General features: G+C 38.0%; 1 protein-coding gene and 1 long non-coding RNA gene across 43 annotated transcripts in view; one reads left to right on the forward strand and one right to left on the reverse strand.

Annotated features, from left to right (window-relative positions):
• Positions 1-16,443, reverse strand: part of LOC101788067 (alcohol dehydrogenase 1-like) — a 202,296-nt gene that overhangs the window by 52,095 nt on the left and 133,758 nt on the right. For 30 of the 41 annotated variants that reach the window (XR_010045835.1, XR_010045834.1, XR_010045833.1 and 27 more), the window contains one exon: positions 5,669-5,698. The exons of 10 other annotated variants lie outside the window; for them this stretch is intronic. Coding sequence is in view for 27 of the 31 variants with exons in the window: in XM_063243991.1 (XP_063100061.1) it covers positions 5,669-5,698 (30 nt within the window). In the remaining 4 variants the exon portion in view is untranslated. One more of the 41 variants, XM_063243977.1, reaches the window with a different exon arrangement.
• The window catches only part of LOC134474912 (uncharacterized), a 29,091-nt gene that overhangs the window by 10,978 nt on the left and 1,670 nt on the right, over positions 1-16,443 (forward strand). Inside the window, exons 2-3 of one of the 2 annotated variants that reach the window (XR_010045837.1) lie at positions 10,298-10,447; positions 13,861-13,912. This is a non-coding gene — a long non-coding RNA (uncharacterized LOC134474912). Of the gene's footprint in view, positions 1-9,256; positions 10,448-13,860; positions 13,913-16,443 lie in introns of those variants that run through there. The other variant, XR_010045836.1, reaches the window with a different exon arrangement.

A 16,443-nucleotide genomic window follows, 5' to 3' on the forward strand; every position in this document is an offset into this window, starting at 1 on the left:
AACACGTTTCTTAAATTGTTCTGAGACAGCCATTTGCTACATGAATCTTGCAAAACATTCACACCATTAATATTACTTTTGCCTCTATAAATCCTTTTTATGTTTCAAATTCCATCTGAAAAGGACATGATCACAGTTTCTCAGTTCTTAGATAATTCCCTGAATTTCACATTTAAAGCACATTATCTATTGAATTTAACGTGCTTTACTTATTTAAAAGAGAAGCCCATAAATTAAAAATCTTGTGTCACTTGTTTCTTACAAAGATAAGAGCCTCAACCCCCAGGGCATCACAGGCAATATTTTGAAAGGCACATTATGGTGGATGTATAACCACCATGTCTATTTCTTTATAAGTGTTTCTACTGATGAAATATCAATGTTAATTTTATGATTTTTAAGTAATCTATACTTAACAGAAAAATATCAATAAAGTATTAAATTTTTAATCTGTAATGAGTGATGTTTAGAATAAGCATCACATTTTCAATATCAACTGGATCTAAACAATAATAGCATAAATACATTCCTGTGTGAACTGAATAAAACTCTACTACAAAAATAATCTTTACCTCAATTAGGCCACTTAATGCAGTTTTCTCACATGAGAAGTGTGTGTTTACACACAAAATCACTTACCCTGATCACATATGTGTTTGGTTTTCCTGTCTTCTTTGGTGTGACTACTTAGCATCTTGCTGCTCTTCCTATTTCTTAGCAGGGTCTTGTGATGGTCCACCTGTTTGTTCATTGGTCTACTCTAGAATTTTTTTGCAGAGTTCTCTGAGCAGATACATACTGTTCTTCCTCTTGTAATTGATTATTTATCAATCCCAGCCTCGATCATTTAATAAATTTTCTCCATAGTATTTTGTGCTTGTCATTTTCTTTGTAAACTATGAAACTAATTATGCCTGACATATTTAGGGTTGAGTAAAGCCTAAACACTGGCCAATATTTCATGCCTTGAGTAACTTCATAACTGCCACAGAACTCATCAGCATCTACTCTGCCTTTCATCTTGTAAAAGGTGATCATTTCTGGCTTCATTTGCAAAGATTCATGGTGAGTCTTTTTGTTTCTTTGTTTGTTTGTTTGTTTGTTTGTTTGAGGACAGGGCCTCACTATGGGGCCCAGGCTATCCTTGAACTCACTGTGTAGCACAGGCTGACCTTGAACTTACAGGATCTTCCTGCCTCAGCCTCCTGAGTTCTGGGGTTACAGGTATGTACCATCACATCTGGCTCATATTAGTGTATCTTAAAACATCTTGTAGTATATCTTGTAGTATAATTGTACAAACAATTTCCAACAGTGAATTATGGTATTGGCTTTCCATCCAATCGGTTTCACCCCTGGCAAGAATCTAGTAACATTTTCAAAACTACTTCTAATGTTGGATCATTCAGGTACACATGACCATTTTGACTGAATATTTATTTACATTACTGTTTTCCTCCTCATCTGTATCAAGGTCGTCATTCTGCATTTCTCCATCTGTCATATTTTGCTAACTTCTTTGGCTAATATCATCCAAGTCATCATCAGTAGCCAAGTAACCTAATGACTCATTTTCACCCTCCTCCCAAAGTTGTAAGAGTGAATTTTCATACACTATTGTACTGAATTGGGCTAATTCTGTTCACACTTTGATACACATGCATACACCTTGCTGTTCATTGTACCAAATGGTGACACAAAGATCCCTCCCTGGATCCACCAGTGTAGCTGCTGAGATGCACAGCCGGCAGCTATTATCATGTTGAACCTGGCAGTGAAAGAGAAGTAGGAGGAAACTTTCCTGGCTAAGGACAATCAAAATAAGTCACTGTTTAGGAAAAACTACCACAGAGAACCCAGTGGTTAGGGAAGCTATGCGTAGAGTCCAGAATCCTAATACCCTAACATCTTCCACTGCCAAATTCTGAGCCTGCACCTCTCCCCTGGGAAAGGTGGCCTTTGCTCAGCAGAGCACTCAGCGCTGACACTTCTTCCCCCCTCCCTCAATTCATGCAGCTGACACCCTTGATCTTGTTTCTTAAACATCAGCTACTTACAATTTACCAGGAAAGCAGGGTGCACACACACTCCTGTACTATCTACAACACCGCCTCAGGTAGTAAAGTACGTGAACTAGTGATAGCATACATGAGACAGCACTTCAAGAGTAAACCATGACTTACTTTGCTTGGTTTTTCCATGGAAACTTTATCTTGTTCCATCTTTCCTTCTGGCTGTCTCAGCTGTAGAGCTGTGTCTTCTCACCAACCTGACCCCATTTATATCAGAGTTTCCTCACCCCTCAGAGTGACTCAGCCAGTGATTATTAACCGCCAGTGATTATTAACCAATGAGAGGCAGAAGAGGGAGAAATACAGTATTGAAAAGGGGAAAGAAAAGAGCAGATATAAAATTGAGGATGGGGGATAAAAAATGTTTGGAGATAAAGCAAAAAAGGGTTAGTAAAAAAGGAAAAATGTGGGTAAAAAATTTAGAGGGAAAAAAGAAAATAATAAAGAAACAGTAACAGCCTGTCTTATGATCTTAAGATCCAAAGATTTCTTTTAGATATCAGCTTCCTTTATCATTTTTTTAGGAAATGAATTTCAGTATGACTTTTGAAAAGCACAACCAAGCCACTGAAAATTGTTTAACTGTATATCAGAATGAGTTTGAAATTTTGAAAAGAAGATTTATGTCATTTATTGCCTAAATTTTTAAAACATTTAATTTTCTTCAAGCTTACTCCTATTTTTTCCCAAAGAATTATAAGGAAGAATTCTAAGTCATGTGTGATAGGGTATGGGCACTTCCCCACAGCAAGAACAAGCCTCACAGCCTTAGTAATATTTGGGCATTTTGCTGCTTTTTGAAGGCTACTGCATCCTTGATTTTTTTTCAAATCCATTTTATTCAAGGATAAAAAGAAAGAAAAGAAGAAGAAAAATGTTGGAGACCACTATGAAGCAGCTCTGAGAAGGATTTAAGATGACATAATGGGCTTTTTATGTTTATTTGTGAGTGTGTTCTAGGCTCCAGCCCCTTGCCTGGTGATGGGAGTGGATTCCTGGTAAGTGAACCTCTATGAATCACTGGTCTTGGCTGAGGCTGTAGTAGCCTATGATGCCAGCGATACCTCAAAAGAGAAGACAAGGCCACAGCTGAGGACACCTGGCTCAAACACCAGATCTTACCAAAATGACCCAGTTTATAGCAGAGTTTTCTCACCCCTCAGAGTGACTCAGCCAGTGATTAAGCAGATAAGAGACTGCAGTTGCAGGCATTTGACACCTGCACTCTCACTCCTACTATAAATGTCTTCATGGAGCTAAGACGTCCTAAACTAGCATAATTTACTACTTGGAAAAGTCTTTGAAGGGACTCCCAAGGCCCTGCTCATTTTGCACACTTTCCTCAGTTCTCCCGCTCTTTATTTAGACCTCATAAAAAGGGAAATCCAGAGAAGTCTTTGTCTTAGCTCCCAGAGTCTCGAACTCAGCTAAAGGGTTTTGATCCTCCTAGAGTCCTAAAATCATACCACTTGTCTCATTTATTTAAGCCTTCCTTGTATACTTGTTTGGGAGATTGGGGATCTAGGTCAGAAACTGATAGATGAAGAAGAAAATACAACAAAATTTCAAAGCATGTCAATCAGGGGACAATGATGATATATACTTTGCCCATTGTTATCCTAAATCATTGACCCAGAGCACAAGACATCTGCATTCAATTGTCCAACCAAAACTAGCAAAAATCTTTCTCTTCAGTGAACTCAGAGAAATCAATTATATAGCTCTATTAACTATTTTATATACATATACATACACATATATATGTTTTTTCTTTCAGTTTGTCACACTAATGAAACAGTATGATATTTACATATGTGTGCCTTATTTATTTCACTAATGAATAGATTCTAATGTTGCATTATTTTACCTATAAAACTGTCCAGTTCATCATTTTTATGGCTGAGTAGTACTCAACTGTATAAAAAATATCACATTTTTTGTCCATGCCTCAGTCGATGGGCATTTAGGTTGTTTCCATTATAAGCCGTGGGGCTACAAACATAGGTGCACATATATTTCTGTGTTGTGATGCTTTTAATTCTTTTGGGATGAAGGGAAAGAGTTGGTTTACATGGAATCGGCAGTCCTAGTTTTAAGGAATCTCCACATTGATTTCCATAGTGGTTATACCATTCTGTATTCCCACTGCATCCCTGATATTATCAGAAAAAAGACAGATTCGCCTAACACCTCAATGTGAAAATAAGTCCAAAATCCTTGATACCTTTGGAGGAAGGTTAGTGGCAACTTATTATTCTTCTTATGTTTTGGTTAAGCCAATTTATGCTGTCACTTTGAAATGAACACTTTCGAAGGAGGCCCCCTCCAAAAAATTCTAGAATCTCTAAGATGCAGTATAAAGGCACTCTTATCAGTGTCCACCAGACATTCTTTCAGAACCAGAACCTTATTCACCTCCTCTCGTGCTGCTGGGTTGGCATGATGACCACAAGTGGTCCCCGACCCTTACCAGCCTTCAGTGGCTGGCAACATAACAGTGTGACTTACTTTAATAATGGCTTTTGATGCAAGACACTGTTCTGCTAGGCTTGACACTATCTGGCATTAGGGTGAAAACTATTGGACACATACAAACCTCTTTGGAGAAAGAGATTATCACAAACTGTAAGCCTGTGAACTTCCATACCCAGCTGTCTATTACACCCTAGCAAGCTTTGTATGTTCTCTATGAATTACTAGAGGAAGACCTAAAAGTGAGTGTTAAACCTAGGTTAACATATGGAACATGAATGAGATGGGTGCGCTCCCTTGCCTTTGGTATCTTACAAGATATCATTGTGCTGGAGAAGGGTACCTTTATCCTGGACACTCTGGCTACTGCATTTGTCACCTGGATCAACTAAAACAAGAGCAAAGCCACTTTACACATTCTACAGATGATAATGCCTCTAACACAAACTTGAAAGTCACTGAAGAGTTGCTGATTCTCATTCCTTCAACCTGAATATCCCTGGAGAGGATACAACTTGAGGATTAGAACAATTGTCTCATTGGGGGGAAGGCATCTTAGCACATGCTTGGGGAAACAGTTAGGTCCATGTGAATATTTTAATGGAGTCTGTACAATTCCCAATGATACACTCAGTTGGTCTGACTAATGGTAGCCTCAAAACTTAATCCAATGTTTGTCCCTTCAGGATAAAGAATTTTGGGAAATTTCCTGTCTCATAGGTATTCACAATTATAAATTATATATCAATAATACATGTGGATGCTCATATATAATCCAAAGGCATGATACAAGGCCTCCCTTCAGTTACAGACATTTTTATAAGTGACCAAAGTATTCATTCAACCTCTCATAATATAAAACTGGGCTTTGAAACAAGATTTTTACTACAGTTTCATCTCTGCCAGACTGGGGACTCAGGTCACATAGAGTTCCATAGTGACTGACATACATTAAATTCCATCAAATGATTGTTGGCAAATTTTAAGTCTTCAGATGTCAAGATATCATGATGATAAAGTAACTGATTGTATTTTTGATGTTTGCTTCCCAATAGCTTTTAAATCTCACATCTTACAAGGTGATCTGGGGGCAGGGGACTTAGTTCAGCGGCATAAGCGCCTACCTTGCAAGCAGGCAGTCCTGAGTTCGATCCCTGGTACCGATAAAAAGGAAAAAGACAAAAAAAAAATATCTGTAAGTTTTTTCTTTTGGTGTTGGTGTGAAGTTCAAATGATACAAGCAAGAGCTCGTGGAACTTTATCCTCGTCCCACTCCTTAACCACAATAAACCCAAAGCTATCACTTAAACTTGTTTTCTTAAGTCAACTTGGACTTGCTTGAAAGCTTGCTATAATTTTCCCATAAAGCCTCTTCACATTTGCGATGAACTTTCATGGTCTTTTGATGTCCTTGTTCATAAATTTGTGGCTACCACAATGTTAATTTTAGGCCTGCCATAACTTATTCGAATCTCACTTATCCTGTCATGTGTGCCTCATTAAGCCTTCCCTTCACATGGAGTTGTTCAGAATATGATCCCTTTGCTCCTCAGCCCACTGCCCCCCAGCCTACACACCTATAACTGCCATGATCTGACTTACTAATTACCACTGGAGTTATGTAAGTTTCCCACTTCACAAGCTCTCTTTGACTGATCCTCTTTCCCGCAGCACTGTCCTAAGCACAGCAGCATGTAGCTTGGCCAAGTCCCCCGAGGAAAATTCCACATTGCCCTTTCTCTTGCTCCCCATCTGCTACAAGTCAGTAGATGCTGCTTCCAAACTTTTTGTCCACTTCCCATCATCACTCCTGAACTCTCTGGGTCCTGTGAGTAACATAAGTCTTGTTTCATGAATTTTGGCTTCACTTTCTTGTTGTGTCTCATCGACTATGTACCTTCATCTTCCCTTGGTCAGCACTCTCCTTGGCTTATCACCATTCACAACAGAGACACCTCAATATCAAAATCGGAATACAGTCTCGACGATTTACTTATTAATTGGAAGGGGAGATCCATTAATCTCTGAAATGACTACAATACTGTTATTTTCTGATAAATTTTTAAAGGAATTAGAGGTAGGGACAAAAAGGCATCAGCTGCAGTTGACCACCTTGCTATTTTAGTCATAACTTCAATTTATAGACTGCTGATCTACCTGCTAGTAAATATCTGAGGGAAAATACACTGTACACATTACAGTTACAATGCGCATCCCTACGTCCTTGCAAAACTTACTCATGCTCCACTGCAATAACTTTCTTTAGTCTTCGTTCCACCACTTTTCTCTAATCAATCCCTGATTATTTTGTTATTGTAGTTCTGTTTGCATTTAATATTTTTTATACTTGGAAGCACACATCATGTCTTATTTCGTTTACTGTTATTTTGATGTTAATATTTGTTGCAGTAATTATCAAGAACATTTAATCTGTACCTCAATTATTTGACTGTGGCATGGTGTTCTACTGAATGAACATATTCGCCTTATTCTCATGATACACATTTGTGTTATTTCTAGTTTTGGATTGTTACAAATATCGCTGTCATGAATATTTTTGTGCAAGACTGTTAAAAACCACCTTGTGGATTTCTTGGGTAAAGGTTTTGCAATAGAAAACTCAATAGTTAAATGTGCTCCAATATAAATTTCAAAAGCAAAAGGGAGAGTTTCTCTTATAATAGATTTCACTTGGCAGTATATACTATTTAAATTTTTTAAAATTCTAATAAAGATGGAACTACTACAGCACAAAAATAATGTGCATTCTGATGATGTTGGATGGAATACTCTGTATATGTCTATCAAGTCCATTTGTTCACAGGTGTGATTCAGTTGTGTTATTTCTTTTCTGATTTTCTGTCTGGTTGATCTGTCCCTTGGTGTCAGTGGTGTGTTCAGGTCTCCTGTCATAATTGTGTTACTGCTAATTTGGTTTTTCATTTCTGTTAATCTGTGCTTTATATAACTGGGTACTCTGGAATTTGGTGCATATATATTTTAGATAGTTATCTCTTCCTCTTGAAGTTTTCCCCTAACCAGTATGTGATGACCTTCTTTATCTCTTCTGATCATTAATATTTTGAAGTTCACATTGTCTGCAAACAGAATAGCTACCCCCACTTTTTTTGGTTCCTATTGCATTAAATATTGTTTTCCATCCTTTCACTTTCAGTTTGTGACTATCCTTTTGGGTTAGATGGGTTTCTTGTAGACAGCATATGGTTGGATTTTATTTCTTGATCCATTCTGCCTGTTGGAGATTTTTTTCTATGCCCTCAGCTCCTGCTTCTCTGGCCACCAAGTTTCCTGGATTAAGAGAGGGTCACTGCGGGTGGGGCAGGCAGGCCGAAGTCCTGCGTGGTAGGGTGAATGTGGCAGGAAGCTGTGAAGTTCCTTGGCTGGTGGGAGCAATGATCCCAAATTCCCTGGTTTGGGATGGTGCAAGGACACTCACCTCAGGCTGCCCAGTTTCAAAAGTTAGGGCACAGGGAGGCCAATTCTCCAGAGTCCACCAAACTCACAGGAAGTGGGCAAGTTGGTGCAGGCAGGCTTAAGACCCGCCGAGTTGGTCCAATACAGCAGGAAGCTGTGAAGTTCCATGGCCTGGGCCAGAGCAAGGATCTTAAGTACCAAAAAACAGAATTTTTTACTTAAAGGTCATCAATTCTTTAAAAGCAGGTATATTGGTACAACATTCTTTTAATTTTCTTTACTCTTAAGAGTCTATTTGCCCTTTGTTCTAAATGGATAGTTTACCTGGATATAGAATTTGTAGTTAATAAATATTGCGCTGTTGCTTTTAGTTTGCAAGGTTTGAGATAGGAAATTCATTGGTTTTGAATTGGTGTTTTCCTATAATTTGTTATTTCCCATTGGCTGCTGTCTTAGTTGCTTTTCTTGTTGCTGAGATAAAATATGCAATACCCTAACATAAAGGAGGAAAGACTACTTTAGCTCATAGTTCATAGAGGTTTCAGCCCATTAGCAGCTGGCTCCAAGGCAGGGCACCATTGCGGAGGAGAACTGTTCCAGGCTGATAGAAAGCAGCAAAGCAACAAGGGACAACAACAGCTCTTTCTGCCCCTCTTATCTAACCCAGGCTATTGGGAGCCAGTAGCACTCGTATCCCTACCACTAGTGTCCTTGACCCTAGCACAGCACCATGAATCAGTCCCACCATCACAAACTCTAGACCCAGCCACCTCTGAAAATTGGGGAACATCTAGACATAAGCTACACCAGCTGTTTTTCTTTGTTTTTAATGTGCTCAAATTTTGTTAAGATATTATACTTTACCACTGATCCCAAATTTGGCATAGATTTCTTTGTATTTTCTGATTCAGAAGTTTGCTTCTTAAATCTGAATATGTGTATCACTAGATTTGTACAGTTTTCAACTATTATTTCCTTGAATAGTATTTTTGTTCCCCTTTTCTTCTCTTCTCTGGCTGGCACTCTGATAATAAAAATGTCATATCTTTTGCTCTGCTTACTTTAACAGTTTTTTTCTACTGCTCAGGTTGAGGGAATCCTACTCTTTCTTCATAGATAGTCTTTTGTCACCTCTGCCCTTCAATGAAGGCCAGCAAATGAACTTTTATTTCTGTCATGGTTTTCAGTAATTTGTTTTGTCCTTTAAAAAAATACTTTTATTTCTTCACTGAGATTTTTTTTCCATTTTTCCCCTATTTGTTTTGACAGAATTTATAATTGTCAAAGCACTTTCATGGCAGCTGCTTTAATGCTCTTATCAGTTAACTCCAACCTTAGAGTCATATTCATTTGCTTAGCTTTTTTCATTTGAATAGTGTTTTGCCTGTTTCTTGGTGTGGCCAGCGATTCTCCATTGTGTCGTGCATTTGTTGCCTATTTTGTTGGGCAGTTGTCTTCCACTGAAACCTCCTATTCAGCAAGACTGTTTGAGTGTACTTTCAGCACTTAGGGCCTGGCATACATTTGTGAGCTGTGGCTGTAGTGACAGTTGAGTTCCTCGAGCTTTCCTGGTAATACCAGTGAGTTTTTGAGAGCTGTGGCTTCTACCATGCTGCTGGACCATACATTCACTCTTTCATCCAGTGAGCACTTAGGGGGATGCAAGGATGTTTTCTATGTTCTGTGTGCTCAAGGTAACATGGAAGGAGACAGGCTAACAATCATGATATGTGATATCAAGAAGTATGATAATGGTGGTCTGTGCAAAATACCACCAGATGTGAAATTTAGAGAGGAGAATGGTTATTAATTTGCTGGTGTGTGTGGAACAGGGACTTTCAGTGCAGATCTGGCTGCCCAGCCATGGGAGAGAAGCGGAGCTGGAGACAGAGAGGGGACAGGGCTAGGAGGATTGGTCAAGCACACCAGGGTGCTGAGTCTTGGCCAAGACACTACTGGGCCCTCTGAAGGATCACTGTTCCATTGTTCAGCCATTGTACAAGTCCCTCATAGTCAAACTCCAGCTTGTCTACTTTATATTTCCACCAGCTCCAGGTACCTCATACATGCTGGCCCTTATTCCCTCCAGAGCCTTCCTTGAGCTGTTCTTAGCCTGGGATCAAGGGTTGCTGAGCTCCAGTTTAAAAACAGCCTGCCCCATGAAACCTGTCTTAGTTACCCCTGCCCATGAAACCTAATGGTTATGCACTCTCAGCCCTCTTGGGTGGAGTCACTGGGGCCATATGCCTTTTCACTTGGGATTTGTGGATGAAGGTCCAAGAGTGTGTCCGGTCTCACATACTGTCTCGATTAAATAGGGCTCCAGGACACAGAAAGGATTGGGAGGAACTGGAGCTCACTCTCAGGGCTCAGAATCTTGAGAAGATGCCATGTGGAAAGAGACCCTTGCATAGGCATTTTGATCTTCTAACTTTGCACACAGCAGTGCACGAAAGGAGCTGCTTCAGGTGAGTTTAACTTCCAAATTCATCATTAGCAAATCAGGAGGACAATGTAACGGCCAAGGGTCATTCTACAGGGATGAAGTCTAGACAGTGACCTCTTCCCAACAGCTCCTTGCTGCACAGGATGAAGGCTGAATATTTCAGACATTGCTGGATGTAACTTACAGTAAGAAATACAGTTTCTTCTCTTCCTGGTACACATATACCCACTGATATATAAGACAAGGTATTGCCTGGATCTCACTATGTAGCCCAGGGTGGCCTTAAACTACAGAAATTCTCTTGCCTTGGCCTCCTAAGTGCTGGCCAACACGCCACCATGTCCAGCTTGTTCTATTTCATTATAACTTTATTTTTTAAATTGTTAGACTAGCAAATTTATCTCACTACTGTTTGTGGGTCAGGACCCATGGTCTGAAAATCATTTGGATAATCATGAAGATGTTAGAGTCAGAAGGGTCCAGGTTTGAATCCTGGTTCTGGCACCTAAAAACTGTGACTTTCTGCCATTCACTTTCCTTCTATAATAGATATCTTAGACTCTCCACATGTAAAATGCAGACCATAGAACCTGCTTCATGGGTAACCAGGAGGATGAAGTGAGAGTGGTTGGGCACAGTTCCTAACACAGAAGAAAAGCCTGATAATTGGAAGCTTAATGCGCTTGTGAAGATTATGGCGGTTAGTTTCTGAGTACCCCTTGGCAGGACCACAGGAAGAATGGGACTCGTGCTTCCTGGGGGGTGGCAGCCAGGAAAGACTTTGTGGAGGAGGCGGCATTAAGGAGGTTGACAGGTACTGGCACCTGCTCATGTTCTTACAGTGATGGGAACCCTGTACAAATACCAACCCACAAACCCCCACATTTTTCAATTTACAGACAGACTTGTGCCCAAGGACTTTTTAGCTAGACATGGAGCTGAAAATGTTAGACACCATTGATTTTTGCATTTAGGTCTCTAATTCATCTGGGATTTGATTTTTGTGTCTGAAAATGTTAGACACCCTTTTAAAAATTTTTTTATTTAAAAGGAAAAAGAGAAAAACACAAAAATAAACAAAGCAGTGTAAGGGTACACGTAACACAGAACTACAAAAAAAAAAAAAGTAAAAAATCACCAGTTAATAGATTACATATTGTCATCTTAGAAATAGTTGCTCAAATCACATTATCAAAGAATACAAAGTGGACATTCAAACAGTGAGACTGCAAACAATTGTGTTCAATGATCCAACCAAAAACATTAATATGGTCAGCTATTTAACACCCCTAAACACACTTGCTGTTGTATCCTTTATAGCTCTTTTTTCCCTCTCTTTTTACAACAAAATTTACACATTTTGGGTTTTATTACTCCTTAGTTCTTATTACTTTTTTTGGGGGGGAGAGAATAAAGTCAAATATGGCAAAACAAGGCTGTCAGACAAAACCAAGGATAGACATAGCACATGATGTAAAAGAGAGTACAAGGTTATCAACAATGTCTCTTGTTTCCTTAAACAGAATTGTCTATCTCATTAGATATTATAAAGTTGAACAAAATAGTAGAGAACAAGACCAATAAAACTTAAGCATTGTAAACATTACAGGACTTCCAAAGGAGACAATAGTAAAACCAGAATGGGCATCTTAGTGAATCTTATTGCCTTCAAAGTAGTTGCCTATACCCTCAAAATTGATACTATCATACAGAATGGAACAGAGTCTAATCAGTCAAAACAAGATTGTGGGAGTATTATAGGACTTCAAAACAAGTTAATAGGAAATCAAAAAAAAGTTACTATTATATATCCTGCTAATTTTTTTTAAATTTTCCCCTTAATTAAAACAAACATAAGAAATAACTCAATAATTTTTTTAAAGAATAAGGGAGAGGTTGAGATAAAAGAGGACATAACAATATAACAATACAGGTCAAAGCATGACTGTTTCAGCAACCTACTGCTTCACCACCAAATAACCCGACTTACTAGTTGTTACCATAGTGTCTGTCTTTTTCCTTGAAATATTTCAATAAAACTTCATATACTATAGCTTCAAATATTTCCATATCAAGAAGCCCAGAATAAAGCCTTTCCAATTAATAAGTGAAAACTTTATAAGGCTTCAAGGCCACATAATGGGGAATCATGATTACCACATATTTTTATATATTTGAATCATTACTTACATTAGGGAAAATATTCGGTATTCACACATGCGAGATTGATTTATTTCACTTATGAGTATGGTCTCAAGCTGTGGCCATTTATTGATAAATATCTCAATGCGATCCTTCTTTATAGCTGAATAATACTCCATTGTAGAGAAATACCACAACTTTCTTATCCATTCCTCAGTTGATGGACACTTGGGTTGTTTCCAAGATCTGGTGATTACACATTGTGCTGCTATAAACATAGGTGCACATATATCACTGTGGTATGATGCTTTCAATTCTTCTGGGAATATGCCTAGAAGTGGAATAGTGGAATAAATGGGATTTCCAATCCCAAATTTTTGAGAAATCTCCAGACAGACCTCCACAAAGGCTGCACCAGTCTACACTCCCACCAACAGTGCAGGAGAGATCCTTTTTCCCCACAGCCTCTTCATCACTGGTTGTTGTTGGTTTTCTTAATCCTGGCCATTCTTTCAGGAGTGAGATGGTATCTCAGTGTGGTTTTAATTTGCATTTCTCTAATGACCAATGATGATGAACATTTTTTCATGTATTTACATGCCACTTGCATTTCTTCATCTGAGAAGTGCGTATTCATGCCCATTTTTGGATTGGATCTTTGAATTTTGGGGGTCTGAGTTTTTTAAATTCTTCATATGTTTTAGACAAGAGTCCCTTGTCTGAGAGAGAGTTCACTAAAATCTTTTCCCAGTTTGTGGGTTTTCTTTTCACTATGCTGGAGATTTCTTTTGACATGCAGAAACTTTTTAATAAGAAGTGGTCCCAGTTATTGATTCTGGGAAGTATTTCCTGTGCGGTTTGAGTCCTGTTCATGAATTCTCTACCTACTCTATGTCTTCAAGGTTTCTACCCAATTTGTCTTCCAATAGGTTTAGTGTTTCTGTTTTAATATTCAGATCTTTGACACATTTAGCTTTTAATTTAGTACATGGTGATAGATATGGGTCTAGCTTTAGTTTTCAGCAAATGGAGAGCCAGTTTTTCCATCACCATTTATTAAGAGACTGTAGTTCTTCCAGTGAAACTGCTTGGTTCCTTTATCAAAGATACGGTGGTTGAGTGTGTTTGTACTTGTGGTTGTATCTTCTAATCTATTCCACTGATCTTCAGCTCTGTTTTGATTCCAATACCATGTTGATTTAACTACTGTTGCTTTGTAGTATAACCTCAAGTCAGGTATTGTGATGCCTCCTGCTTTGTCTTTGCTGCTTAGAATTGCCTTTGCTATTCTAGGTCTCTTCTGGTTCCAGATGAAATTTAGGAGTGATTTCTCTAGATCTAAAAGGTATGTTGACAGTATTTCTATTGGGATTGCATTGAATCTGTACAACAGTTTTGGGAGAATGGCCGTCTTCACAATGATTGTTCTTCCTATCCATGAGCAACGGATATCTTTCCATTTTCTGAGATTATCCTCAATTTCCTTTTACAGTGTATTATAATTTTCACTGTATAATTCTTTCACTTCTTTCGTAAGAGTAATTCCTAAATATTTCATTTTTTTGCTTGCTAATGTGAAGAGTGCACTTTCTCTTATTTCCCTCTCTGTGATTTTGTTGTTCGTGTATAGGAATGCTATTGATTTCTGAGTATTGATTTTGTATCCAGCCACATTACTGAATTTATTTATTGTATCTAAGAGTCTTTCAATGGAGTTTAGCGGGTCTTCTATGTAGAGTATCATGTCATCTGCAAACAATGATAATTTAACTTCTTCTTTTCCTATCTTTACCCCTTTTATCTCTCTTTCTTGCCTAATTCCTCTGGCTAGTACTTCCAGTACTATGTTAAATAGGAGTGGTGATAAAGGACATCCTTGTCCTGTGCCTGATTTTAAAGTAAAGGCTTTCAATTTTTGGCCATTTTTTATGATGCTGGCTGTTGGTTTGTCATAAATGGCCTATATTATATTGAGGTAAAGACCATCTATTACAGTTTTCTGTAAAGTTCTTATCATGAATAAATGTTGGACCTTATTGAAGGCTTTTTCTGCATCTATAGAAATGATCATGTGATCATTTCTTGCATTCCTGGGATGAATCCCACTTGGTCATGGTGTATAACCTTCTTGATGATTTGCTGCATCCTATTTGCCAATATTTTATTGAGGATTTTTGCATCTGTGTTCATTAGGGAGATCGGTCTATAGTTCTCTTTTTAGTTGGGTCTTTCTCAGGTTTTGGTACTAGAGTAATATTTGCTTCCAGGAATGACTTAGGAAGGATTGCTTCCCTTTCAATTTCATTGAATAGTTTGAGGAGTGTCGGCATTAGGTCTTCTTTGTATTTCTTGTAGAATTCTGCAGTGAATCCATCTGGGCCTGGGCTCTTCTTGGTGGTTAAGGACTTAATTACATTTTCAATTTCATTAACAGAGATTGGGTTATTCAACAGTTTTACATCCTCTTGATCTAGCTTTGGTACTTCATATGCTTCTAAGAATCTGTCTATTTCTTCTGTGTTATCAAACTTTTGGGAATAGAGGTTTTCGAAATAGGTGTTGATGATCTTCTGTTTTTCTATTGGGTCTGTAGTGATTTCACCTTTTTCATTTCTTATTGCATGAATTTGAGCTTTTTCTTCCCTTTTTTTTAATAAGGTTGGCTAGGGGCTTATCGATTTTATTTATTCTGTCAAAGAACCAACTCTTTGATTTGTTGATTCTTTGGATTGTTTGCGTAGTCTCTATTGCATTGATTTCTGCTCTGATTTTTATAATTTCCTCTCTTCTTTTGCTTTGGGCTTCACTTGCTCTTCTTTTTCTAGCTATTTGAGGTGTAGCATCAAGTTATTTATTTGTATTCGTTTTGTTTTCCTGATGTGGGAACTCAGTGCAATAAATTTTCCTCTCAGGACGGCTTTCATTGCATCCCACAGATTCCGGTAAGTTGTATCTGTATTTTCATTTTCTTTTAGGTATTGTTTAATTTCTTCTTTAATTTATCTGTGACCCAGTGATTACTCAAGAGTGTGTTATTCAGTTTCCATGTGTTTGTGGGATTTTTGCAGTATCTTTTATCATTAATTTCTAATTTTAGAGTGCTATGATCCGATAACATGCAAGGGATGATTTCAACTCTTCTGCATTTGTTTAAATATGTTCTGTGAGCTAATATATGGTCTATTTTAGAGAATGATCCATGTACTGCTGAGAAGAATGTGTATTCTGATGTTGTTGGGTGGAACATTCTGTATATGTCTATCAAAACCATTTGTTCACAGGTGTGATTCAGTTCTGTTATTTCTTTGCTCATTTTCTGTCTGGTTGATCTGTCCCTTGGTGTCAATGGCGTATTACGATCTCCTGTTACAATTGTGTTACTGATAATTTGAGTTTTCATTTCTTTTAATAATTGTTTTATATAACTGGGTGCTCTGGAGTTTGGTGCGTATATATTTAAGATAGTTATCTCTTCCTCTTGGAGTTTTCCCCTTACGAGTATGTAGTGACCTTCTTTGTCCTTTATGGTGATTGTTGGTTTAAAGTTCACGTTGTCTGCAAACAGAATGACTACTCCTGCCTTTTTTTGGATTCCTGCTGCATGAAGTATTGTTTTCCATCCTTTGACTTTCAGTCTGTGAGTATCCTTCTGGGTTAGTTGGGTTTCCTGTAAACAGCATATGGTTGGATTTTGTTTCTTGATCCATTCTGCTAGTCTGTTTCTTTTGATTGGTGCATTGAGACCATTTACATTAATGGTTATTACTGTTAAATGCTGGTTTATTGTTGGAATGTTATCTCTCTGCTGTTGCATCTTTATCTTTCTGTTCTGTTTAATCATTTACTTTGCTTAGTGGTTTTTTCCTTTGTGTATCT

Source organism: Cavia porcellus, unplaced genomic scaffold, assembly GCF_034190915.1.
Source record: "Cavia porcellus strain 051 isolate PalLab524CR breed Dunkin Hartley unplaced genomic scaffold, mCavPor4.1 scaffold_42, whole genome shotgun sequence".
NCBI classification, from domain to species: domain Eukaryota; kingdom Metazoa; phylum Chordata; class Mammalia; order Rodentia; family Caviidae; genus Cavia; species Cavia porcellus.